The 26,611-nt window shown below is 47.8% G+C and overlaps 2 protein-coding genes across 10 annotated transcripts in view; both read left to right on the forward strand.

The window, feature by feature from the left end:
- The window catches only part of NUP93 (nucleoporin 93), an 84,009-nt gene extending 67,497 nt beyond the window's left edge, over positions 1-16,512 (forward strand). For 5 of the 7 annotated variants that reach the window (XM_014880780.2, XM_088171915.1, XM_088171916.1 and 2 more), the window contains 10 exons: positions 354-545; positions 772-898; positions 1,011-1,083; positions 1,402-1,446; positions 2,910-3,026; positions 3,651-3,769; positions 5,624-5,741; positions 6,115-6,198; positions 6,900-7,028; positions 11,661-11,897. In XM_014880780.2, coding sequence (XP_014736266.1) covers positions 354-545; positions 772-898; positions 1,011-1,083; positions 1,402-1,446; positions 2,910-3,026; positions 3,651-3,769; positions 5,624-5,741; positions 6,115-6,198; positions 6,900-7,028; positions 11,661-11,771 — 1,115 coding nt within the window. In that variant the 3' untranslated portion in view covers positions 11,772-11,897. Of the gene's footprint in view, positions 1-353; positions 546-771; positions 899-1,010; positions 1,084-1,401; positions 1,447-2,909; positions 3,027-3,650; positions 3,770-5,623; positions 5,742-6,114; positions 6,199-6,899; positions 7,029-11,660; positions 11,898-15,871 lie in introns of those variants that run through there. The other 2 variants (XR_015806310.1, XM_088171917.1) reach the window with 2 other exon arrangements.
- Positions 16,513-16,626: 114 nt separating this feature from the next.
- On the forward strand, positions 16,627-26,335 carry SLC12A3 (solute carrier family 12 member 3). 3 transcript variants are annotated; one of them, XM_088171914.1, is made up of 26 exons: positions 16,627-18,123; positions 18,385-18,543; positions 18,752-18,827; positions 18,965-19,060; positions 19,207-19,346; positions 19,537-19,647; positions 19,818-19,929; positions 20,182-20,312; positions 20,564-20,648; positions 21,011-21,165; positions 21,481-21,588; positions 21,824-21,947; positions 22,034-22,135; positions 22,229-22,384; positions 22,462-22,561; positions 22,974-23,085; positions 23,627-23,767; positions 23,951-24,057; positions 24,205-24,287; positions 24,470-24,532; positions 24,712-24,813; positions 24,999-25,110; positions 25,406-25,492; positions 25,583-25,718; positions 25,829-25,896; positions 26,176-26,335. In XM_088171914.1, exons 1-26 carry the CDS (start codon positions 17,830-17,832, stop codon positions 26,315-26,317), a joined length of 3,102 nt encoding a protein of 1,033 aa, XP_088028040.1. In that variant the 5' UTR covers positions 16,627-17,829; the 3' UTR covers positions 26,318-26,335. The 3 variants fall into 3 exon arrangements, with proteins under 3 accessions (XP_088028040.1, XP_088028039.1, XP_088028038.1); XM_088171912.1 differs by having other exon boundaries at positions 18,025-18,543; XM_088171913.1 differs by lacking the exon at positions 22,034-22,135 and having other exon boundaries at positions 18,022-18,543.
- The last annotated feature ends 276 nt before the right edge of the window (positions 26,336-26,611 follow it).

The following is a 26,611-nucleotide window of genomic DNA, read 5'->3' on the forward strand; positions in this document are numbered from 1 at the left end:
TGTAAATATTAAATGAAGACAAAAAGTTGTGGTCTTTAGAGAATCTATCACAGTTGAGCAGAATTGGTGGTTTGTTGTCTGAAAAGAACAAAGGAACTTTTCTGAGGAACTGTTTATTCTGTTTCACTTTTTGAATATTTCTTTATGCTGTGGTCCTTCATGATAAATCAGCAGTGGCACAGTTGTAGGTGAGCCACTGATGTGTGGTTAAGAATTCAGTTTTGTGTTTATTTCGACTGGCACCTAATGAACAGTAACGATGCACTGTGACAGGAAACATCCTCTCAGTCATCTCTGATTGCAAAATCATGAAAATGATGTGAAAATGCTATATGTGTTGTGTTTTTTTTCAGGTGAATCACATTTTGCAGTGAACCAGCCACCTTTCCTGTACTTCCAAGTGTTGTTCTTGACCGCCCAGTTTGAAGCTGCAATTGCTTTTCTTTTCCGGACAGAGCGCTTGCGCTGTCATGCTGTTCATGTTGCTTTGGTCCTGTTTGAGTTAAAATTGCTCCTGAAAGCATCTGGGCAGACTGCACAGCTATGTAAGTCCTATTTACTTTACAATAAAGGAATACTTTCTTAGTCCTCAGAGTCCCCTCTAGAAACTGCAAGCCTATGTGCTTGGTCTAAGATTTATCAGAACAATCTCATAAAAGTGAATTGCTTTAGTTGCATTAGAGCTCTGGGTCATGGTTCTGACTAATTTGAGATGAAGATCAGCGTTTTCCTGGCATTAGATTCTCTGACAGTGCTGTTCTGACATTGCAGTAAGCCACGAAGCTGGTGACCCTCCTGGCGTCAGACGTTTAAATTTTGTGCGGCTTTTGATGCTTTACACCCGTAAGTTTGAATCAACAGATCCAAGGGAAGCTCTGCAGTACTTTTACTTTCTCAGGTAGGAGCTAATACATGTCTTTAGATATTCTCCTAGTTATTACTGCTTCGTTATTCTTATCTGAAAAGTTCTCAGAAACAGGAGTACCTTCCTCCCTCTCTTTGTTTTACAGGAACGAGAAGGACAGCCAAGGAGAGAACATGTTCTTGCGTTGCGTTAGTGAAATAGTAATTGAAAGCAGAGAGGTGTGTTTGCCTTCCTCAGTTAAACTGAAATTAATTTCTTCATTAAAATCTTTTTTAGTCAGAACAGTCTCAGTTTCTTACTCTTCCTGTCTGATGCAGACCCAGATGACAGAAAGTCTTGCAATGGCCTTATGTTTGACATTTAATCCTGTCTTTTTGCCTGTTATTTAGTTACAAATACTGTTTACATTGGTCATTGTTTTTCATTCCGTGACTGTGTTTTTGTACTTAATAAATATATTATGAAATATGTGCAATTAATCTCTCTATTTTTGTTTCCTTTTTTTTTTTTCTTACTCCACATCTATGTGGATATAGTTTGATATGATTCTTGGAAAGCTGGAAAAGGATGGTAGTAGGAAGGTGAGTTCACAATTTATATTTTACATTAAAAGTACAACCTATATATGATTTCAAAAATAGTCATGAGGCTATTTTGCTTCTCTTTGTTTTTCACTACCCAAAGTATTACTGTGTTTGAATACATTCAAGTTCTCCCAGTATGAGATCCTTTTACAGAATAATCTGTGACCTTGCCCTAACAAAAGGCAGGTCAGGAACTGCAGGGCAAACTCTGTTCCTCTAGACAGCTGGTGTAACTGAAGAAGTAAATGGCATCAGGTAACTTTGGTGAGGTCAGAATTTTGTCTTCCCAGTAGGAAATGGAGTTAAGTGAGCATGTGAGTATTTTCTGTTAACTGAGGTGTGCATATGAAAATGATTTATGACATTATGATTTATGACATCCTCATTCACTTCACAGAAGAAAGGTATTGCAATTCTTGAAAAATCTTTGCAATTAAGGAGAGACTTGTGAACTAACAGACCACAAGTATAGCCACAGCTGATCTGACTTTCATATAGGTGAGAATAAGTATTGGATCAAAGTTCAGCTGTTTTTAGACGTGACAGATCTTACTTCCAGTGTAAAAGCAGTTTCCTAATAGTAAAATGTAACATTGCACAGTCAGAAGTTAAAGGAAACCTTAAAGGTTTTACCTAGAAACAGGAGAGTGCATGCAAATGATGAAAATTTTAGATCATCAATGAAGTTTTTCTGTTTGCTATGACAACTTTGGAAGATTTCTGTGTAGAGCAGACTGCAGAATCATTTACATCTTAATTTTAAGATTAGGGGTCATAACTGCTGTCAAAAATAGTTGGGGGAAAGTTATTTCTGGCAGGACTTTGTTTTAGATGTCTTTGTCATTTCAAAAGCAGCGAGACTCATACAAGAGAGCAAGGTAACTTGATAATCTTGGCAAATATTTTGTTGTTTTGTACTTTCTTTGGTGTGAAACCAACAATGTTAAGTTTAAAATAAATTATTCTAGATGATGTAGTCTTATTTTTGCATCCTCAACTACAATAATATTCTTGACTCTTTTATCTCTTTTATTCTACATGTTCATTATTTGTTTTAAAATTCTTATTGCCCTTTCATTTATCTGTGTAAGATTTCACTTGCAGCCTGTCATGCCAGTATAAACAAACTGCACCCCTGAAGCCCCTGGAATGTTGTATGCTGAAGTCTTTCTTCTCTGTGTCATCAGCAATTAACAGCTCAAACTCTGAGCTATTTTATCTGGGTCATTTTGAATGAATTAGAAACCAAGGATGTCTCAATGCAGATTCCATTTAGGAGAAAGTACCTCTTGCAAGAGCTCATTCTATTTTTAACGTCTCACTTTTGTACATTCCCATGGAAATGTACAGGCCATTCCAATCATAAGCCAACATATAAAATATTCATTGCCTTGACAGGATATTCTGGAGTGTTTGAGCCTTCTGATTCCTCTTCTTTCATTTTTGTCTCACCTCTTTAGCCTGGAGTGATAGACAAGTTTACAAGTGACACAAAATCCATTATTAACAAAGTGGCTTCTGCAGCAGAGAATAAAGGATTGTTTGAAGAAGCTGCAAAACTCTATGACCTTGCAAAGGTATATGTCTTGTGTGCTGCCTTAAGTATGTACTTGGTTCACCTTTTTCCCTTCCAAACATTCTACCTGTGATTAGAAGGTTAAATTTCATCTTGGAGGTTGAAGTGCCCTTATTCAAGCAGCTTATTTTTGCTGCTGTTAGAACAGAGCCATTGGCTGCATGAAGAGATGTTTAAGTTAGCAAATCCAGATGGATTGCACTCCAGGGATTCTGATTTAGTATATTGTGGCTCCTGATCAATGTGCTCTTTTGAAGAGAGTCCCCCACACATGATTTAATTTTGTATAGTGCAGTTATTTACCTGGAGTGTACTCTTCCAATTTCATAGACATTGAACTAAAGTCTAAAATAGTTGGTCTTTATAATGAGTACTCTTGTTTCCTTTTGAAACAGAAGTGGATACAACCATAACCACTGTTTTAGAGAAAAAACAGGGGGAAATGCCTTTTCTTGTGATCCAGCAGCAACATGTTGCTTGTAGCTAATCTTGACTCTTTATGGGAGGGAAGTGGCTCTGGGCTTGCAGTGGGCACTGCTGTGTGAGACTTTGCTGCTTTTTCAATGAGATTAAGACACCGTGTTCCATCATGCTCCTTCTATTTGTGTAACTTTAATGCCAACAGAACCCTGACAAAGTTTTAGAACTGATGAACAAGCTCCTTAGTCCAATTGTTCCCCAGATCAGCACTCCCCAGTCAAACAAGGAGCGGTTGAAGAACATGGCCCATTCCATTGCTGAGAGGTAAGACTTGGGTAAGGGCACAGCTGGGTGATACAGCTCAGCATGGCCTGGGACTGTCAGTGCTGTGGGTGTTAGTTCCTGGCATTGTTTCTGCAGGCTGGCCTGTGGCATCCACAGCAGTTTATTTAGAAAGACAAAGAAGTCAGAATTTACCCTGTCCTGCTTGTGATAGCTTGCAGTACTGAAACCAGAAGTCTTCAGGGGCAGGTCAGGTAAATTTGGCAAGAAGTTTTATCTGTAGGTGAATCAGGATTGCCAGCTGGAGACAGTCTTTTAAGGAGCAATAAATATTGTAAATTTTATGTTTTATATTATTTTTAAAGCACACTATTGTAACAGTTGCTGAGTCGTTGCACACAATTCACTTGTTTGAAGTAGTATTAAGAGAGGGCTACAAACCCAGTAATTCTGAGCTGTAACCATAGTTCAGTAGCTGTCTGAAAACTGCTGCTTTAATGAAAGCTAAAAAGGGAGTATTTAAGATGAACTGTGGATGGCTAATGCAAGCAGTGGACCTCATTTCCACAGCCTGTTTTATTATCCAAGTACTGTGTGGTGTCCAGAACAGAAAGGAAGCAACTGAAAGGAATGTCCCCTGCCATGTCTGTATGCTAATTAGGGTATGTACTTGAGAGACATCAGTACTCAAGATTCACTAGCAGCTAGAAGTTAGGAATAACCTGATTCTGAAAAGCTGTAGCTGCAAAATATATCCATGATTTTTTAAAATCATCACCTTTTGGTGAATCTTGTCACGGTGACTGCCAGGGGCAATTCTGTATTTTACTAGAGCAAAATGTGGATACCTATGAGAAATGCCTTACTGGTTTTTATCAACCATTGAGCTGCAGAGAGAGTAAAAATAAACCAAACCCACTTATTGGCACTTTGAAATTGGGAAGATGAATAGAGAAATATATTGATTTCCATCAGAAGCCTTTGCCTTTCTTCTTTTGACAAGTGGCATTTGCCAGTAACTCCTTCTAGTCAGCCTTTCCTTCGTTTAGGCAGGCTGGGATCAAGTGAAAATTGGTGCTGTATTGACTTTGTGAGAGACTGATTTGGTGGCAGACATTAAAGAGAATTAAATCTGTGGCTTGAGTTAAAGCTTCAGCAAAGGCTGTAATGGGCTTTTGGTTTGCTACATGCTTTGATCTGTCTGAAAGCACTAAATACTACTGTGCAATAATGCCACTTCACAGCTGCAAACCTGGGTGCTTGCAAAGCCAGAGCAGTTCTGACTAGCACATCCTGCCAGTCAAATGTAGGACAGGGCTATTCCTTGTGTGCTGTCCTGGTGACAGTGCTGTAGGGATGCTGCAAGAAGCTACATGGTTTCCTCATCTGCAGCACCACTCTTGCAGAAACAGCTTCTTTGTGCCTTCATGCAGTTAGGAGTGAGAGCAGGCAGCCCTCCTATTTATCCCATAGCCAGTGTAGCTCCTGAGAGCTTGCAGGAGCTCTTAATCCATCTTTTAAGTCTTAACTTCTTGCCTGAAGCAGGCAGTTGTGCAAGAGGATTGTCTGCTGTAAAACAGCGTGTTAAACATGCTGGTACAGAGCTTGCCTTGCAGGTCTCTGCTGCCTGGCACTGTTCCCCCATTAATGTGGGAAATGTAAACATTTTAAAGGAAACAAATGTTGGATTTGATGCTAAACTGGAAGTGATTAACAGTGTTTTTAAAAAGCCAGAACCTGTGAAAATTCTGCCTCCCGGTTAAGGAAAATGAAAGCTGTCCTTTGTTAAATGTCCTCTGTCCTTGAGTTTGATGTCTCCACTTCCAAGAACTGCAAGCACACTCTTATAAACAGTTGCCATTTCGCACAATAAAATTGTAACACGATTTCTTTCAGGTACAAAGCACAGGGGATAAGTGCAAAGAAATCCATTGACTCCACATTCTACCTTCTGCTAGACTTAATCACATTTTTTGATGAATATCACGCTGGTCACGTTGACAGGGCCTTTGATGTAAGTTTCAAGAGTTCTGTTTGAAGTATAGTCTTCCTAATGCCCTTGAAAACCCAGAATGTCTCAAAGTACATCACTTTTAAAATTGTATTTAATGAGTTAGAAGGGACTGCAATGTTATAGGAATTGAAAAAGGTGTTTCTTCCCTGTTGCTTGATAAACAGGATGATCTTCCTGGAGCTATTTTGTAGACATTGAACAAAATATTCCTGTTGCTTTACAAAGTAAGGAGATAAACCAATAAATGACAATGAAATTATTTCTCTTGAATGGAAACAGAAGTATTTCATTAACACTTCAAAACCACAATTTATTAGTATATGGTACATAGAATTCTGGTTATCTGTCCTGAATCCTGCTTTTATTTTTGAAGATTATTGAACGCCTGAAGCTTGTACCTCTTAGCCAGGATTGTGTCAAGGAGAGAGTGGCTGCCTTCCGGAATTTCAGCGATGAAGTAAGTCGTGTCTTGGGTTTAGCTTCCTAAAGCCTTTTGCTTTGTTAAAAGGATCTTAAAACCTTGTCATCTCATCCTTTTTCTCCTCTAAAGAATAAGAATGATGAGATTATTTTGATTTCATACAAGTAGACTCTTGGCTTGCAACTTCTTAATGCTGTTCTTTTGAGCACTAGAATTCCCTACCCAGAAATCCTGTCTCCATTTTGAAGAAGGTATCTGCAAATGTGAGCCTGAACTTACTGAAATTTCATTCAAGAATTGAGAATATTGAAAACTTTTAACTTGCTGGTGACTTAGTTCTTCTGTACTCTTAATGGTCACTAAGCATTTGTAGGGTGTTCATTTCCTTCCCTCTGAATTACAGGAATTAATGGATTTGTGTATTAGCAAATGAAGCACAGTGGGAAGCTGTTACTGCTCTTGAACTGTTTTAACTGGAGGGTGACACTTCTTTTTTAGGTAGTTGTTCTGTGTACTTGGGTGCTTTGTGTTTTATCTGACCTGCTCCTATCAAGCAAAGGTGCAGCCATTGGGCATGTCTGTCTCAAAGCTCTGGGCAGTGTTTCTGCTAGGATGGTGCAGTCTTAGCAGGGTAACCATTACACCTATGACTGTTACAGGAATCTGTATAGTAAGGCTTATGGTTCTGTCAACCTGCTTTTGCTGCAATGTGTTTTTTTTCCCTCTCCTTTGTGTAGATCAAACACAATTTATCTGAGGTCCTGCTTGCAACCATGAATATTTTATTCACCAAGTATAAGAGGATGAAAGGCACAAGCCCAACCACTCCTGCCAGACCCCAGCGGGTAATGGAAGACAGAGATTCGGTAAGAATATAATCCTCACTTTCTGACGAGTTTTCCTATATCCTGTTCTGCTGGTTTCAAGAGATTGGGCTTCGAGTAACTGTGAATCTCTAATGGTCTTGGTTTTGGCTTGCTCAGTTACTTGGAGTCTTGGTCTACTGAGCTTGTCCAGTTACTTAGTCTCAAGGCTGGTCTCTGGTGCCTTCAGCTTTGTGTAAAGGAATGTTGGAACTGGATGATCTTTAAGGTCCCTTTCAGCCTAAGCCATTCTGAGTCTGACATTGCTTTAAATTACATTGGAGATAATGGAGATACTACATCTATATTCACCTCCTAGCAAGAAAAAGCAAGTGTTCACTTTGCTTCTTAGTGGAATTTTAGATAGTAAAGCAAATGGGAACAGTGCAGTGTCTCTGGGATGGTTGATGTTGCTGCCTTGACAACTGAGCTGTTGCTTTTTAAGCACCTGATTGCCACTCCTTTCATTTGAGTAAGTGCCCATTTCTGGTGCAAAGTCTTTCCTTGACTCTTCCTCTCAGCTTGCTTCTGTAGTGATGCAGGCCAGCAGTTTCCAAGTGTTCTTGGCTGAAACACCAAGATGCTCGAGCACATTCCCTTGGTGAACAGCATTGTTCTGCTGCCCCTGCAGGGAGTGAGCAGCTTGCAGCAGTGCTTGGTCTGGCTGCTGTTGAAATGCATGACAGCAGTGGGTTTGACTTCACTGCTTGAGCTGGTGCAGAGGCATTTCCCCAAGGCACTGATGGGAGCCTCCAGCAGGCTGCAGAGTAGGTGGCATTTAAACAGCACAGCCAGATTTGTGAACACTCACCTGCCAGCGTGTGGGGTGTAGCAGAAAGGTTCACAGCTTAATTACAGCTAGGCTTGGTCTTGTAAGTCTTAATAAATTAAAGCTGCTGCAGGCACTTGAAACCAAGGCCAAAGCATTCATCCTGTCTTAACAGATTAGAAAATAAATATCACCTCCTTTTGAGAGTGAAAAACCAACTTGGGCCATAGCCAGCTTTATTCCAGGCTTTAGTCAGCTGCAGCAGTGCCTTTGATCTGTAAATTGTAGTATTGGTAAAAGTCTTAGTAGCATTTTTAAATTACATAGAAAAATAAAAGATTCAGGTAATGGTACAGCTTTTTTCTTTGGGGCACAGCCTGTGAGAGCTACAGGATCCTGCCTCACAGAGGTGCTTGTACTCTAGATCAGCAGGACTGGAGAAGGATACTCACTTCTCCCACCTTAAACTCTGCATGTGTGAAGAAGTCCCAGGCTAACACAATCTGTTACCTGCTGTGTGTCTTCACAAGGTTGGCACTGAGCAAAGAGTGCTTTAGCTCCTTGCTTTCCAAGTGTTTTGATTATGTTATTTCAGTTTTATGCCTCGTGTAGAAGGATTTACCATCTCCATTGGGGTGGAGTTCTGTCAGGTGTCAGCCCAGGATGAATACAATGGGCTGATTGGAGATGGGATTAGCAGCTTTGCTGGCAGGGGTTTGTGTAGAAGGAGGCCACCACGATTTTGTGTCATATCCACAATGTGCTCAGTGTGAACGCTGCTTCCTAAATGTGCTCTGCACTCTCGTGCCGTCACTGTTGTGGAGATGAACTGATGATGTACCTTGCTGTAAACCCTTGAAAGTTTTCTTTATTTCAGGCTTCAAGTTTTGTTAATCAGGCTCCAGGCCTTGTGATAGGATCTCATGGCAGCAGGGTGTCAGTGATGTTGGGAGCACGGAGTTTCTGAGTCACAGGTCTCTGGCTGCCGTGTGCAGTACAAGCTGTGCCATCAGAGGGGACAAGTGTCCACTGCCTCTGCTGTCAGGGAGAGGATAAGAGAACAGCTATGTGACTCTGGAGTGTCACAAGGGAGCATAAATCTGCTAATGTAGGACTAGCAAGAGAAAAAACCTACCACCTGGTAGCCCCCCTCTGCCTAAAGATTTGCATGTGCAAAAAAAATACCAGGCATGGGCACATGGAAGGTAGGGTAAGAGTGGCTTTAGCGTGTGTTGCTGTTTTTTCTTACCCTGAAGAATTTCTTCCAAGACTGCAGGAGCAGGGAATTTAGATTGTTTCAGTTGGGAGGCACCTCAGGCAGTTTTAGTGGTGTGAAGAAATTAGGGCATTACAGATGTGAGAAGAGAGGTGTTTCTTCAGCAGAATCTCATTCACCTGGACAAAGATGGCAGACGTGAGCTTCAGCAGCTTCAGCAGGCTGTGCATGACAAGAATTTGTCTCCTGAACTTCCTGGGAGAAAGGCAGCTTTTCCATATTATCTGGGGAAGCAAATTTATGGGGAAATAAGGCCCTTTCAGAAGCTTTAACAGTCTTGGCACATTGCCCAGTAGACAATGCAAGTGAAAAATTACCTTTCCTTGAATAGGCCTTTGAAATCTCTGGCTTTTCTTTAGATCCATCAGAACAGGCAGATTCAGATCCCTCTGTTCATCAAAAGAAAAGATAGTTGCTGTTTGTAACGCTGGAGGCTTAATTTAGGTGTCAGGGAACAGCATCCCCCAGAGAGGAAATCAGAGCCCTTGAATTTGCCCTCTGGTGCCAAGCCCTGCTCTGCCGACCACCCTGAGCAGGATCCTGCTGCCGTGGTAGGACTTTGGCAGGAACAGCATGGACTTGGCAGCACGGCCAGGATGGAGAGGAGTTCTGCTGCTGGAGCTCCCCTTGAACCCATTAACGTTCTCTGCTAAACATCTCCTGTCCCCCTTTGGAGGTGGACTAGACTTTACTTAGAAAAGATCAGGTTTGGGATCAGACCTGTCATTTCTGCATTGTTTATTTCAGAATGAAATCACCCAAGCTGTGTTTTGAGTATTTTATGTATATAATTAATTAGTTTCGGGAATGAGGGAACAAAGTCCTGTCCCACTTGTCCTGATCCATTTTGTCAGACTTCAGGCAGAGATTGCAGGGAGCCCAGCCTGCAGTGCTGCAAACCATGGCTGCAGTGACAGCCCTGACCCAGATGCTGTGAGTGCATGACAGCAATGTCATAGGCTCCTCACCCCAGTCAGGGGTGGTGAACTCTCTGGAGCAGCCCAAGGGCATTATCTTAGCAAAATTAAGTCATGAATGGAATGGAATTATTTCTTTTTTAAATTATCTATGGTCTTACTTAAAATTGCAAGTAACTGTAATGTTCATTAAGTAATTACAGCCAATAGAACATCTAGACCTCCAGGCCGCTCTTAACCTCTGCAAACCTCTGTTTGTTCTTCCCAAAGTATCGTTTTGATTTTTAAAAATAGGCCAGCTCTGGTATCATTGCTTCTATAAAGGTAAAGAGAACAGTAACTCACACTATTCCTCAGCCCTTCTTAGTCATGGTGAGTTTTTGCCTCTTAATACTTTACCCCAAAGTCAGACACCTTGACGTGCTTTATTTTTTTTCATCTACCACCTGTTTTGACCTCCACTGAAAAGCAGCAGCTCAGATGTAATTACAAGGCCTCACTGTGTAACACATTTGGGAGCAGGCTAGGAAACTGTGACTGGAACAGAATGAGTGATTTCCAGGCCACCTTGTCAAGTTGCCAGTCCACTGGTGGTAACTGACAGCTTGGGAGGGAAACTGTCCTGGGAGATGTTAGCAATCACGTCAGTCTAGGGAAAACTCTCCCACATTTTCCATTATCAGCCTCCAGAGCTTCTCTGTGGCTGTTGAATAACAGACAGGTTTAAAATCACCCTGAAAAAGGGGTAGAATTGGCCAAAGAGGCATCAGGGATAGTGTTTGTAACAGTTCCCAACCGTGCAATGAGCTTCAGTCACTTCTCAGTTTGTAAGCTCCTGCTATCAGATTTACTGTCTACATGCCAACAGCAGCCTAAAAACCTTTGGCTTTCCTGCAGTCTGTAGGTGAAAGCAGGATTTAAACAGTAGGATCTTCTAGTATAGTAATTTTGAGATGCTTAATACTTACAAAGAAACATCTGTTATTAATCAAAACAGTCTGAACAGTTTTCTACAAAAATTTGAGTTTTCTGTATTCTCTTGACTCCTACCAGTTACTGGAATTATTTTCCTTTTACTTTAGTAACAGTTTTAACAAATGAAGCAAATTATTCCTGAATTCCTTCAGTTGTTCTGTGGTCTTCTGGCGTGCAAGAAGGGGTTTGGTTGCTTTGGACAAAGTCTGAGTGGGCTTGGTGCCTCTGCTTTCATTGTTATTGGCAGGAAGAGCCTTTGAGGAGGTTATGTTGCAGGTGACCTCCAGGTGTGTGTGGCATCTCTGATTTGTTTCTAGTGCTTCTGCTTTGAGAACATTAATGCTGCATTTCAACAGGATCAGCTTTATGTTTTGCAAGGTGGGAAGGAATCCTGGGAAAGCCCACTTCATGCAGAAATTACAAGATTGCTGCAGTACAGCAAGTGACCCACATTCCTGAGAATGTTTTTTTCTTAGGTATTTTCAAATAAACGGGATTTTTTTTTTAAGCAAAAGGGTAACTTGACATGCTTTTAATGGTAGGAAAAGGGAATAATTGGATTTTCTTCAAAATGCAGAGACTCCTTTTCCAGAGAGCAACTCTGAGAAATAAAGATTACATGTGGTCGTTTGAAGAGTATTGTATCATTGTAATTTTTTTCATACTAAAGTAACTGTACTTTGTTTTTTGTTTTTTAGCAACTTCAGTCTCAAGCTCGTGCACTGATAATGTTTGCTGGGATGATCCCATACAGAACATCAGGAGACACAAATGCAAGACTGGTTCAAATGGAGATCCTTATGAATTAGCAGAGCAGCTTTGGCTGGGGTTGCAGCAGCCTGTGCCTGTCTTTAGTATGTTCAGAGGGCCCATGGGACCAGTGTCATTTTGTATTCTGTATTTTTGTTGATGGAAATAAATTTCTTTGGTTTTGATATTTGTTTTTGACATTTTCATTTTCACTGATTCTTGTGTTTTTATGTTTTTATTAATTTTATTTTCAGTTGGTTTACATTTAGAAATTTCTTCTTAATTAGTTAATAAGGTATGCAGAAAAAGAAGTCGTAGCTCTGCAGTAGGGACATGAATTTTACGTCAGAAGAGGAAATGGAGAAGAAAATTGATTTATTGCTTAATGAACTTACAGCTGAGAAACTTTTAGTGGGTTTTGAATGCATGTTAAATGTTGAGAATGTGTCTGCTGCCCCACCCACCCCTGTGACACACTGCCATCAGTCCATCCCGTTGTCTCGTGTGGCACATGTGCTGGTGAGCTCTGTGTGCTGCACACGCCCCTCCAGGTGCTCACAGCCCTGCAGCTCTGCTGAAGCTTCTGCAGGAGCAGCTGGCTTGGAAACAGGTATCTTTTGGTAGGAGAGTTTTTTGTGAGCAACATGGGAGGTTTTAGCCAGTTGCATTCCAAGTGTCAAGTGCATCCCCTGTCCAGTCCACCAGAAGTGAGGAAGCTGAACCAGAGAGGCCCAGGTGTGGCTGTGTTGGGTGTGGGTGGATATTACTGTTGGTTTAGCAGGAAATCTGAGCCCTGCTAATGCAAGGGCTTTAAAAATGTTTACTGTTAAATGTTTTGAGCTATAATTAAATAAGAATGAAAGCCCAAGGAACATGTTATAGTATAAGCAGTATAACTGCCTATCTTTGAAAAAAAAATGGGAGGAATGTTGGTGGTTTCTTGCTGATCCCCTGCTGCTGTCTCACCTTCATGTGTTACTGGGAGATGAGAACATGTGGAGTTTGGAATGCAGACCAGGCAGCAAAATGTAGGGGCTGATTTCAGCCTTTGTATGTTAATAGCTATTATGGGAGAGAATTCATCTCATTTTGCAATGTCTTCATTTACTGGAATGGAGGAATATCTGACTGACTTGATGACAATTTTACTTTTTTCACCAGAAATGTTGTAGCATAAGCTTGTCCACCTTTTGGACAGGAAGCAAAGGGCTTGCCAGCCACCCCAATCCGTGTCTGCCAGCATTAGCAAACCAGCTGCTGGGTTCTCAGAGGATAGAGCTAGGGATTGTGTACAGCACGGAGTGCTCCTGTAGCATGGCCAGGATTGTCTCAACTGAAGGCTGAGAGAGACCTGGACAGCATCCTGCAAGTAAAGGGGAGTTGGTGAGTTACCAAGGAGTTATTTGGGCGTGGCAGTGGGGTAGAATTGGGTAACAAACTTGCCAACAGGTGAGTGTGAGAAGTTGTATTGGCTATTAACCTTTCTAGCATATTTGTGTGGAAATGCTTCTTGGCATATCTCAGGTAAGAATTGATCTCATTCCCTAGAGAACAGGCACCTTCCCTGTTGTTTGTGGACAGCCATGGTGGGGCCAGGACTGCCCCGCATGCAGCCCTGCACAATCACCCTGCTCCTGTGTTTTCCTTGCTGGTGCTCAGCCCCTGTCCCTGAGCTACTCCCAGCACCAAACCACCTCCCATACAGAGAGCCTGGCAAGTCTGCACCTGTCCTCAGGCAACCACTGACCTGAGCAAGAGAGGGGCAATGTTTGCTGGAACCTGGGAAGGGTGAGGGCCACCTTCCCTGCTGTACTTCCCTCTCTCTGATCTGCCATTCATGCAGGGACAGATGTTCTTTGGGGCTCAGCTCTTACTGCTGCCATTCCAGGACCTTGTTGTCCTGTCTCTTGCCTATCTCCTGCTCGGGAGAGCTGTTGTGCTGCCTCACTGGCTGGTACTGATGTCCAGTGTTGAGCCTGGGGACTTTGTATAAGCAGTACAATACCCTTTCTCCATCTGCCCTTCGAGGAGGCCATAGCAGGTGCTTTCTGGTGCTTCTCAGCTTCCTTGGATGTTGGTAAAAGGGAAAGTTGACGTCTCTTTATAGTTTGCTCTCTTTGTGCTCAGTGACTCTAGCCTTTGGTCACTTTTTAAGCTAATCAGAAACGGAATTATTTCATGCTTTCAAAATCCAAGATGATCTTTCTATGATGGACAGATGGGAAATAAACCCTAGGGAGTGCAAGTCCTGAGACTAACCCTGAAAAGGTAAGACCATACCTGTTTCAGTCAAGATAAGAGATTGTGAGTATAACAGAAAATGCCACAGATATTTGGAGTTAATTTATTACTTGTTGATTTCCCTGTGATTTCTTCTTAGGTTTGTGCAGGTGGTGAATGTTACATCCCATCCATCTTCCCACATTCCCCACAGTGGCAGGTTCCAGCTCAGTGCCTGAGCCAGGCTCTGGCAAATCTGACTCCTCTGCATGACTTCAAGGGCTTTGCTGCTTTGAGGTAGATGCTGATGCACATACTGGTGCTTTGCTGAATAAGGCACCCCCATGATTTTCCAGATGTCCCTGTTTTCCCTCAAATTCATGCTCATTCTGCTGGAGAGAACAACCAGCTTCTGCTCCCTCAGGTTTTGCACCATCACACTCTGACTTTGCTAATTTACAACCTGAGCCTTTTCTAAGTAGTTTATTAAGCTGGAAGGGGTTTTTGGGGTGTCACTAAACTCATGCCTTGTGTTTGGTATAGCCTATTCAGAGGTGGTGTCACCATTCACTCCCTTTAAACAGGGTACAGTAGTGCACAGTGTGCAGCAGAGCTGTTCATCTGAGCTGAATTCATTCTGAGTAAAAACTGACAAATCTTCTCTAAGTCAGTGGAGCTCTGCTCTTTATACACTAAGCAAGCACAAATTAAGTTTAGGGTAATTCCATCTGCTTTTTTCCTACTGTGAGACTAATCCCTGGCATTAAAGATCCTCCAGGTAGATGAGCTGCGCCGAAGGGTGACTCATTGGTTTGAGTCAGATACAGCTGAAGCTTGTGTTGCTGCAGGAGACTAGAGGAGAAAGTGAAAAGGTGTTTGCTGTGAGAGTGTGTGACAGTCTTGTTCTGGTGTGGATGCAGCAGAGGCAGGCAGTCTCCAGGTCTGTGTGCCACAGTTTGTGTGGCTCTGTGGTTCTGAAAAATCCACAAATGCTGTAATACCAGCACAGCAGCCCCTAAAGCTTTAGGCTGCACCTCCTCAAAGGACCAAAGGCTGAGTTGATGTGGTCTGGATTTACAGGAGAGTTGCAGGGAAATCTGAAAATACTCACTGTAAACTTCTGCTCTGTTACCTGTCCAGTCGGGAAAAAGTTCTGCCCAGGGTTAATTAACCTGGTAAAAACTACACTGAGCTGAGGGAAGATAGCTCCTGTGGGAAGTGGCACTGCTGAAATGTGCCTCCTAAACACTGTCAGAAAGGTGGTGTCAGTGAGTCCTGTCTTCTCAGCTGTCTCTGTGAGGTTTTTCCAGACAACAAAATTCATCCTTTTAAGTATTTTCACCATTACCTCAGAGTATGCTGGTCACAGTCAGTGACCAGTCACTGCCTGTGGGTTACATTCCTACTCCTTTGCCTTTTCTTGGATTTCCCAGCTGAATGCAGATTCTGCATCTCAATCTGATTTTTGTTATATTTTCCAGACCCTCTGGCTGGAGTAGACCTGCTAAATGAGGTGGCTTCTCTGTTCACTACGATTTCCTACTACTACTGCATTTTTCTAGGGCACTGCTTGGACCTTGTTCCTCACAAGAACTGAAGGAATTGTTCTCAGAAAAAGTGAATTCAATGAACTTATTTTGGTTTTATTACTCTCCTGAACCTTGTCACTCCAGTCTCTCAAAAAAGCAAAATGTTTTCCTTCCAGCCTGGAAGAAGTCAGGGGATATTGTTAATTCCAGTTCTGTGTCCCTAGTGTGGGACAGCACAAAAATACTGCCTTTGTCCCTGTTTTTGTGTCCAGCATTTTTGTCCTCTGTCTCTCTGGGTTTGAAGTTGGAAGGATAGAAATGGTGTCTAGAAGAGATGGGAGGGGACCTCTGTTCTCACTAGGGAAGGTTACTGGCAGTTGGCTGAATAACCATCTCTTTTCTCTTCCCAGGCTTCCTTTGCTGTGGTGCTGAGAAATTGATTCTGCTCTGCGTGGTGGGTTTGCAGTGCTGAGCCCCTGCATCGTTCCTGTGTCACTCAGGGCGGTAGGTTCCCTCTTCCACAGGGGTGGAAACAGTTCAGTTAAAGCCTCATTAAAACCTGTTGGAATATAACATTTTGGCAGTCTTTAAAAGAAGCTGCACCATTCTCTGCTTAACTCGATTTTGGCTTCATTTGATGCATTTAATATCCGGAACAAACGGGGGGATCGGCTGGAAGTGAGGGAAAGCCCTGCAGAAACAGCTTGGCACCTCTTGCCTGTGAGTGGAGGGGCTGGAGGGAGGTGCTGCAGAGCTCCCCTCCCTGCCCGCAGCTCCCAGCGCCGCTCGGCCCGGTATTGTTGCTGCAGCTGGTGTTGTGAATCAGGCCGACGACAAGCGCTTCCTACAATCCGGCTATTTCACTACACCAGGGTTGCATCATACCACTCGCTTCGCTCTTCGCCCGCCTCTGGAGCCTTCCTGTCCCTTCTGGAGCATCTCTGACCGTGCTGTGTTTAACAAAGGCCTCCACTTAAGAGACTGATTTGTGTTGTTTTGGGCAAACCAGCGGTTTTGATGAAACAAATAAAGCAAATTCTGTTGGGTGTGAGTCTGCTGGTGCATCTGTTGTGAGACGAAGCTGGTGTCCACTTTGTGGAAGGTATTGCTGAGGTGATGGGGTGAGGCCCTTTCCTTGTCCCCACTCTGCAGGCTCCGAGGGCTGAGCGTGGATGCAGACCAGGCTCCCTGCCCTCAGCTCCCCGGGTAAGCAGCTGCACAGGCTTGGGTGATCAGGGCCGTCTGCCCTCACAAACGAGGGGCTGGAGCGAGTCCTCAAAAATCAGGTCAAAATTTGTCTGTGAATGCAAAGACAGCCAGAGGCAGCAGGGCAGGCAGGCCCAATTTTCCATTAACTTGCAAAGCCACACGGAGCTGAAATTCCAATGGGCTGCCCTCGAATTTTATTGCTGGCCTTGTTTGCTGTCTTTGCTGATCTTATCTGTAACTGCTTTCATGGCACATGTGACAGGGGCTGCAGGGGTGTAACAGGCACCCATCCCTCCCCCTGTCTTCGCCTGCTGTGGCTGTGGGGTTATGGCTACACAGCTTCAGCTCGTGTTTTGTGTGATGGGAGCAAGGGTTTAAGTGGCTTGTTAACTCAGGGATGGGACTGGGGGCAATTCTGAGCCCTGGGTGCTCACTGGTACCCTGTCCCTGGGTCAGGAGGGGAAGGGGGCTGTGGGACCATGGCATGGGCATCTCTGCTGCCTGCTCGTGAGAGCTGCCAGCTCCCAGCCCTGGACAAGCACAGACAGACTTACACTACTCTGTGCACCCTGGCATCTCCAGCCCCCTGGAATCCGAGTCCCAGCAGGAGCATCCCTGAGATCCTTTGATGTCACATTCCCCTCTTCCCCTTGGTTTCACCGTGAGATAAAGGTGCCGTTCCCTCCCCACATCCGGCCCAGCTCAATGCCACAGGCAGCATCTTGGAGACCAGCCAAGATGATTTACGACATCTGACGGGTCTGGGGCAGTATCCTAGGGAGGGGTGAGGGTGCGTGGGAGTCTTGCTCCCTTTTTCCATAATAAATCCCTGTGGGAACTGAATGTTCCTGGGTCGGGGCCGGAGGCAAACTCAGCGCTGCGTTTCTCTGCTGCTCTGTCCTTGGGACTTAATCTCAAATCCGTTATCGCTGCCCCCATCGAGCGCTGGGAGGCAGTGATGCCCATTATGGTGCTTTTGGTATCCCTTCCAGCTATTTTTTTCCCCCTGACCAGCTCGGGGTGGTTCAAGCTGATTCCTTTCCTCTATTAGCATCAGTGGTGGGTGTGTGCCGGTCACCTCGCTCCGGTTTTGCGGGGTATAAAGCCGGCAAGCCCCTCTCCACCCTGTCCCCACCTGGCCGGCTCCTGGGCAGGGGCAATGGCTGAGCTGTCCATCCCAGAATTGCCCCCGGCCCGCTGCAGTGGCCGCTTCACCATCAGCACCCTCCTGGGCATGGAGGAGGGGGGCCGGGGTCCCTACACACCCACCGAGGGGTCTGGCTGTGACAGCGTCCAGCCCACCCACCTGTCCAGCAGCACCCTCTGCAGCAGGACCTTTGGCTACAACACGGTGGATGTGGTGCCAGCCTACGAGCACTACGCCAACAGCAAGGGAGTGAGCAACCCCAGCAAGGGCAGGCCCTCACTGGCTGACCTGCACTCCATCCTCAAGGTAACAGGGGCTTGGCTGTACCCGTAGCATCTCCGGCAGCCCCTGGCCATGCTGCTGGTCCCTGCGATGTGTCTGTGGTGGGTCACTGTGTCTCCTGCCTCTTGTTGCCGTAACTGGTGCTGTGCTGACTGCACATCCCCAAGAAGGCCCTGGGAGAAGCCAGAGAATCCAGCTGTTTCCAGCTGTGTGCTCAACCAGAGCACTGCCTCCAGGGACAGCTGCCTGAAGTCCACCCTCACCTGCCTTCCCCTCGTCCCACAGCCTGACCCGGGCCGCCTTCACACGCCAGTGTCTGACCTGCAGCAGAGCAATGGCCTGCCAGAGGCTGGGCCAGAGGCAGGGCTGGAGGAGGCAGAAGGAGAGCCAGGCAGAGACTCCGTGCCAGAGCCTGTCCGCTTTGGATGGGTGAAGGGCGTCATGGTGAGTGTGACCTATCCTCCATGGAGCATCTTTCTGCTCTCCTACCCCATAAGCATTTTACCCTCGTTGCATTTTTCCCAATGTCTGTATTTTTGCAAGCACATGTGCTCTGAGCACATGTTTTCTCTGAGGAGCAGCAGGGCTGGCATAGTTTGGCCATCCCCAGGTGTCAATGCCCTGATGGCCAGTTCCCCTCTGTTCCCCCTAGATTCGCTGCATGCTGAACATTTGGGGAGTTATCCTCTACTTGCGCTTGCCCTGGATCACCGCCCAGGCAGGAATCGGTGGGTGCTGCAGTTCACCGTGGGCTGGACAGTGGCACTGGGCCCATCATCACCCAAATGCCTGGGGCTGGTGGGACTCCTAGGGAAGGCTGGGGGGCTGGGGGATACAGGAGTGAAGCAATGCCCTATCCCCACAGCCCTGACGTGGCTCATCATCCTCATGTCCGTGACAGTGACCACCATAACCGGCTTGTCCATCTCTGCCATATCCACCAATGGCAAAGTGAAGTCAGGTAGTTCTGTTCCCTCCCAGCCGCTCCAGGGGTCTCTATCCTGGGGCTGCCCCATGGATGTGAACTCCTGGTATGGGCTGTGAGGTGTGGGGGACCCCAATTAAGGTGAGGGAAGCAATAATGCCATGGGGTGTTCCCTGCCTTAGGAGGCACCTACTTCCTCATCTCGCGGAGCCTGGGGCCGGAGCTGGGTGGCTCCATCGGGCTGATCTTTGCCTTTGCAAATGCGGTGGCCGTGGCCATGCACACAGTGGGCTTTGCTGAAACTGTCCGGGACCTGCTGCAGGTAAGAAAGCAGCTCTGTGTCCTCTGGGTCCCAATGCCCTCCATACCCCTCCATCCCCACCTTCTCCTTGCACAACCTGTGTCGATTATCAATATTTGTGTTACCACTGGCTGCTAAAACTCATGGAAAAACCAGTGGTTTGGTAAGGAAGAGGGTTATTTCCACGTTGTGAATAGTTCCCCTTCCCCAGGAGCACAATTCCCTCATCGTGGACCCCACCAATGACATCCGAATCATTGGGATCATCACTGTGACGGTGCTGCTGGGCATCTCCCTGGCTGGCATGGAATGGGAGGCCAAGGTAACCCTCAATCCTGCTCACATTTTTCTCCTGGGTTGTGCCCACTAGACGTCTGAGGAGCAGAGAATGCCTGCAGCTCCCCAGAAATGGGCATGGGTTTCTCCTAAAGCATTCTTCACTTTCTGTGCTCAAACACCCAATCCTTCAGCTGGCTCTTTCTGGTCTGGCAGGCACAGATACTGTTCTTCCTGGTCATCTTGGTTTCCTTCATTAACTACCTGGTGGGCACAGTGATCCCAGCCACTGCTGAGAAGCAAGCAAAGGGCTTCTTCAGCTACCGAGGTGGGTCCACCACAGGCTGGGGTCACACTCAGCAGGTCTAAGTGCATCTCTGGAGCCTGGCTCTTTGCTGCAGCTGGGGGAGATGTTTGCTACAGGAAGGTGCCCCTTGCTGAGATTGTCATTAAAAGCACAGTGTCCCCTCCCATGGGGTGCCAGCCATCAGCACTATGCCACCACCCAGTGCTGAGGTGCTTTAGCCAGGGAAAATGTAGCCGAGAGGCCCCAAATGCTTCTCCTCTGCTTCCTCCCCAGCTGATATCTTTGCTCAGAACTTTGTGCCCAATTGGCGTGGACCTGAGGGCTCCTTCTTTGGCTTGTTTTCCATTTTCTTCCCGTCAGCAACTGGCATCCTGGCCGGGGCCAACATTTCGGGTGACCTGAAGGTGGGTTGTGACACTTGCTGCCAGAGACAGTTTTTCTCGGGGCTCAAGCCCTATTTTCCCTGGGATTTTCATTTTGATCCAACCATTAGACTTTTATTTCATCTGGAAACTTTGGGCTCAGCCAGGAGATGCTCTGTGGCTTTGTGATACAGTGAATTAAAATTTCTCTTGTACAGAAGCCACAAATAAACTATTTGTGTTAGCACTGCTGCTGGAAAGCTGTCTTACATATCTGTAACTCTCTTGGGCAGGATCCTGCTGTGGCCATCCCCAAGGGCACCCTGATGGCCATTTTCTGGACTACTGTGTCCTACCTGGTGCTTTCTGCTACCATTGGTAAGCAGCACGTCCTCAGATGCAATGGGTGAGGGGGCTGGGTGGCTGGGCTGGCCCCCACCCAAAATGGGTGGTGTGGGAGGATGCAGGTGTGTAGGAGCCAGCAGCAACTCTTGGAGACTGGCACTGATGTCCTGGTGTGAGTGCCACAGGTGCCAGACCTTGTTCCTACCCCCACGTGGGGCAAAGTCATACTGGGTGGGCAGTGGAGCTCATGGCATTGCTCAAAGCCATCGTGCAGTGGGGCAGCCCCATGGCAGGGAATGGGAGTTGTCACAGGCAACAGGACAGGCAACAGGGGCAGGGCTTCATGAAACTGTGGAGAGGTGCCAGCCCTGCTCTAGCCCTGTGTGTCCCCCCAGGTGCCTGTGTGGTCCGAGATGCCTCAGGCAGCCTGAATGACAGCGTGGCCGTGGGCTCGCCGGGCTGTGAGGGACTGGCCTGCCGCTTCGGCTGGAACTTCACTGCCTGCACCCAACAGCAGAGCTGCCGATACGGGCTCAGCAACTACTACCAGGTATTGACATGACCAACGCCTGCTCCTGCTCCTGGCCAGGTTTGTGCTGCAATGGATGGCTTTCCCAGGGCAGCTGCATGCCTGGCACACTCCTGCCATCCTGGGGTGCACCCGTGCTCTTGAAACAGGCGTGTTTCAACAGGAAGGCAGCAAAACCCAGGGAGTGGGCTGTTGGATGTCACTGTATTTTGTTGCCTGGATAATGTTAAAGGAAATGCAGCAGAATGAGGCCTGGAGCTGGAAATACCTCAGGGCTGGGGTGGAGGCTGGTGCTCCAGGGATGCTGGGGTTCCTGATCCCCTGGTTTTCATGCAGAGCATGAGCATGGTGTCTGGATTTGGCCCCCTCATTACAGCAGGGATCTTTGGTGCTACCCTCTCCTCAGCATTGGCCTGCCTTGTCTCAGCCCCCAAAGTCTTCCAGGTAAGGGGGTGGTGTCTGCACACCCCAACTCCTCTCCCTGAGCTCAGCAGTGGGTGATGCTCCTTGGTGCAGGGCTCTGCATCCGTGAGCAGCCCTGGGGCAAGGAGGATGCTGCTATCAACATAGGGCATATGTCCAGTTCAGCCCTTGCTCTTACGGATGCAGAAGCCACCATGGCACTGCCAGCCCACGTCCCTGGCAAAGCCTGCTGTCCCCACTGCATCTCTCCTTGCAGTGTCTCTGCAAGGACCAGCTCTATCCTCTCATCGGCTTCTTTGGGAAAGGCTATGGGAGGAACAGCGAGCCCATCCGTGGCTACATGCTCACCTATGTCATTGCCATTGGCTTTATCCTCATTGGTAGGTGCTGGCTGCCCCCGTAGCCCCCAGCAGGGTGGCTCAGTCCCCACCACTGACATCTCACTGTCCTTCTGCTCTTTCCACAGCTGAGCTCAATGCCATCGCCCCCATCATCTCCAACTTCTTCCTCTGCTCCTACGCCCTCATCAACTTCAGCTGCTTCCACGCCTCCATCACCAACTCCCCAGGTGGGCTGTGCCAGGCACGCCGTGCCCTGCGGGGGCCGGCTCCGCGTGCGGCTCCCCGTCCCAGCAGCGCCCGCTGTGTGTGTTTGCGTGCAGGCTGGCGACCCTCCTTTCGGTATTACAGCAAGTGGGCTGCTCTCTTTGGAGCAGCTGTCTCAGTGGTGATCATGTTCCTGCTGACCTGGTGGGCAGCCCTCATTGCCTTCGGCATCGTCATCTTCCTCCTGGGATATGTCCTCTACAAAAAGCCAGGTGGGGGGTGGTAACCTGGCACCGGCGATGCCCTGGAAGGTGTCTGGCCCTGTTGCTAATCCATCTTCCCCATGCAGATGTCAACTGGGGCTCCTCCATGCAAGCCAGCTCCTACAACATGGCTCTCAACTACTCAGTGGGGCTGATTGAAGTGGATGAGCACATCAAGAACTACAGGCAAGGGCAGCTCATTATAGTGCTGGGCACTGAAGGAGTGGGATGAAGAGCTAGCTCTTGCCTCCAGTAAACCCAGGGAGGCTTCATGCCCATGGCCACAACCTCACCACCACCCTCAGTAACCAGGAGTTACAGCAAAATGTCTGTCTCCAAAATTCCATGTCTGTGCCACGTAAGGTAGAAAACTGGGCAAACCCTGCCCTCCCTGTACCAGGCAGACACAGACACATTGGTCTCATCTGATAGAAAAAGACCAAAGAGTGAAACCTCAGGTCACATAATGTTTTCTCATTCTGAAGATGCTCCCTATAGTTGCCACTGGCCAAGCATGGGAGAAGAGAAATGGTTCATTCCAAAGAGGTTGTATGTCTCCAAAGTATCATTCCTCACTCCCTGTTTCCCCTGCCTGCAGACCGCAGTGCCTGGTGCTGACTGGCCCACCCAACTTCCGCCCGGCACTGGTGGATTTTGTGGGGACCTTCACCAAGAACCTCAGCCTGATGCTCTGTGGCAACGTGCTGATTGTGAGTCACCTGCAGAAGCTGGTTGGTTCCTTGTCCTGGGGGCTCTGGCCACCAGTGGGTGGTGGGCTGGGAAATCCAGTTGTATCCTGGTGGGCTCACAGGGTGGAGATTGAAATGTGCCCACTTGTGTGCTGCTGGATGATGAAATGTGTCAACTGAAAGCCTCTCTGAGTTGTTAAACAATATTGGTGAAGCATCAGTATGTCCCTCTGGACTTAATGACTTCCCTTTGCCAATTAATTGTGGAAGATTTGGAAGGATGAAATAGTTGCTCAGAGGGCATGGGGGTCCTGCAGCCCTGAACTCTCCAGAGCAATTGGGTGCAGTAAGAACCAGCTCATCTGTACCCACAGGATTGTGTGCACTGGCTGTCAACTCCCTGGACTCACTGGTTTTCTTGGGTGTGATTGCAACCTCCCATGTGTGCAGTGGTTACATTCACCCCTTGCCAATGATTTGGGAAGAGAGGAGCTAGAAGTCCTTGGTGGCAAGACCACCAGCTGGAAGGGGCTGACTGAGCTCCTGCCCCTGATTCCTGCAGGGACCGCGGAAGCAGAAGATGCCAGAGTCCCGGCTGATGGCAGATGGCCACACTAAGTGGCTAACAAAGAGGAAGATCAAGGCTTTCTACACGGATGTGGTGGCTGAGGATTTGAGAAGTGGTGTCCAAATGCTCATCCAGGTACAGCCACCATTGGCTTTCCAGCAGCAGGGTCCCTCCTCTTTGTCACAGCCTGGGGGAGCTCTGACCCATCTCGATGATCTCCAGGCACCCCCCTTTGTGTTGCTCCCCCATGGAGTGGACTGACACCACCTGTGTCCATGTGTCCCTGCAGAGGGGTCTCATGGGGCCATCTATCCGTAGGCTGCTGGCCTTGGGAAGATGAGACCTAACATCTTAGTGCTGGGCTACAAGAGGAACTGGCAGACAGCATCTCCACAGAGCCTGGAGGACTACGTGGGCATCCTGCAGTATGGCCACACCAGCTCCTCTGCCTCTCGGGGACACTGGCACTGGTGGTGGCCCCATGGTCTCTGAGGGCTGCAGCCAGGGGCCCAGGGTCCATCTGGGCTGACAGTGCCACCCCTCATTAACTGCCTTCTCCTCCCTCCTCCCAGTGATGCTTTTGATTTCAAGTACGGCGTGTGCTTGATGAGGATGAAGGAAGGGCTGAACGTTTCCCGAGTGCTGCAGGCACATGGTAGGTGGTTTTGGGCAGCCAGGGATGCACAGAGATATGGAGCTGTGGGATGTGCCAGCCAGCACCATGTCCCCAGAAAAAGGTCACAGTCCTGGCAGGACGTCACTCCTGTGATGGGATCAAAGGGGATGGGGACAGAGAGGCACTGCTGTGCTGCCCTTGCTCTTCTCCTCCCTCCTCAGTTAACCCCACGTTCGAGGCAGCAGAGCATCCTGAGAATGGCACTGGCAGCAAAGCAGGCACAGGTAGGTTGGTCCTGGCTTGTGACTGCCCAGAGCATCCCCAGGTCTGAGGATAATTTTACAGGCAGAGTGGGAGTCTCAAGCACTGATGGGGAGCAGGGCTGGGACCAGGAGGAAGCGATGCCTTAAATCTGTGGCCGGTGGTGCCCTTTGCTGATGCCAGGACCCTCTTGCCCCGGCAGTTGACCCCACCACGTTGGCCAGTGAGCAGCAAGCAAGCACCATCTTCCAGAGCGAGCAGGGCAAGAAGACCATTGACATTTACTGGCTCTTTGATGATGGAGGTAACCCTCAGCTTCCATCTGTCCAGATAATGTGAGCCCAGCACCTCCATCACAGTGCCCAAGAGGCCTCAGTCTCTGCCAAATGGGGCCAGAGCATCCAGGCCAGGCCAGGCCTTTGGCCTCAAGGAAACACTGGTGAGCCTGGGGGTCACTGCTGCATCTCCCACCGGGTGTTTTGGGGACAGGTCTCACGCTGCTCATCCCCTACCTCCTGGGGCGCAAGAAGCGGTGGGGAAAGTGCAAAATCCGGGTGTTTGTCGGCGGGCAGATCAACAGGATGGACGAGGAGAGGAAGGCGTAAGTGCTGGCAGCCACTGCACCTCTTAGCCACTTGGCCACTGCCACTGTCCCATGGGTGGTGACATAAGCTGCTTCCCATCCCGCTGAGCCCTCACAGCTTTGCCATAATGGGGTCTGTGAGCTCTGACCTGTCTGTTTTGCCTCATTTCTCTGGAAATCAGTGTGGCTGCAGAGTGGGAAAACCCAAAGTGCAAACTGAGGCCAGCAGCAGAGTTTTCTGCTGTGGCAGGTCCCTGTCAGAGCTACTATTCCCTGCTAACTTTGGGAAAATGTGTCCTTTTCCCTCCAATAGGATTGTCTCTCTGCTGAGCAAGTTCCGCCTCGGCTTCCATGAGGTCCACATCCTCCCTGACATCAACCAGAAACCCCGGCCAGAGCAGTAACCACGCCCCTCCCCTTCCCCGTGCCCCCCCAGCACCCCCAAACCTGCCCAGACCCTATTCCTCGGCACTGTCTGCTTGTGTTGCAGCATCAAGAGGTTTGATGAACTCATCGCTCCCTTCAGGCTGAACGATGGCTTCAAAGATGAGGCCACAGTGAATGAGATGAGACGGGGCTGTCCCTGGAAGATTTCCGATGAGGAAGTCGATAAAAACAGAGCCAAGGTACCACCAGTGCTGGGGGAGCTCCTGCAAAGGGTCTCCTGCTTTTTAGACAAAATTCAGTCTTTCTGGAAACCATTATTTTGTGTTTCTCAATGCTCTTTGCTCCATAGTCGCTCCGACAAGTGAGGCTGAATGAGATTTTGCTGGATTACTCGCGGGATGCAGCACTCATAGCCATGTAGGTTCCAGTAATGCCCTCACGCCCGTTTCTTGCCCCATGGGAATGGTCCCTCTTGGATGTTCACCCCTCCCTGGGTGGGGAGATCCTGCACAGACACCCTAATGCTGTGGTGAGACAGTGCTGCACTACAGGGAAAATCCCTTGGAAGACACCAAGGACTCCAGCCTGGGTGCTGTCGGGTGGGAGGATGTGGTGTTGCAATGGACTGAGAGAGGGGCTGTGGTGGGGCTCTGTGCCGGCCCTGCCTCCTGCCTCACGCCCCTTGCTGTGCCGCAGCACTCCGCCCATCGGCAGGAAGGGACGCTGCCCCAGCTCCCTCTACATGGCCTGGCTCGAGACCCTCTCGCAGGACCTGAGACCCCCTATCATCCTCACACGAGGAAACCAAGAGAATGTGTTGACCTTTTACTGCCAATAAAATCTCCTGGATCCCTGATGACTTGAGATGTGAATTTTTCAGGCTAGTTTTGATCCTGGTGCATGCTCCTCTGGGAGTCTGGGGGAGCAGTGAAGGCATGGTAGTTACCAGCCCTCTGGAAATGCCCACCAGGCACAGCTGCCACCCTCTTACAAACACTTGTTTGGCCTGTTCCAGGCTCTGTAGGTTGTACATCAATAAAGAGCAATGCCAGCCCTGCAGTGCAGGTGCTGCTCTGGCCTGGGGTTAGCCAGAGCCAGGCAGGGGAGATGTGGGGTCACCTGCACACCCAGG

This window comes from Sturnus vulgaris, chromosome 12 (assembly GCF_052056855.1).
Source record: "Sturnus vulgaris isolate bStuVul1 chromosome 12, bStuVul1.hap1, whole genome shotgun sequence".
NCBI classification, from domain to species: Eukaryota; Metazoa; Chordata; class Aves; order Passeriformes; family Sturnidae; genus Sturnus; species Sturnus vulgaris.

Bases quoted from the DNA above. Each gene is read 5' to 3' on its own strand.
- SLC12A3 (XM_088171914.1), top strand. From the start codon at position 17,830: ATGGCTGAGCTGTCCATCCCAGAATTGCCCCCGGCCCGCTGCAGTGGC. The intron at 20,313-20,563 runs GTGGGTTGTGAC...TCTCTTGGGCAG, and splicing joins ACATTTCGGGTGACCTGAAG to GATCCTGCTGTGGCCATCCC. The intron at 24,814-24,998 runs GTAACCCTCAGC...TTTTGGGGACAG, and splicing joins CTGGCTCTTTGATGATGGAG to GTCTCACGCTGCTCATCCCC.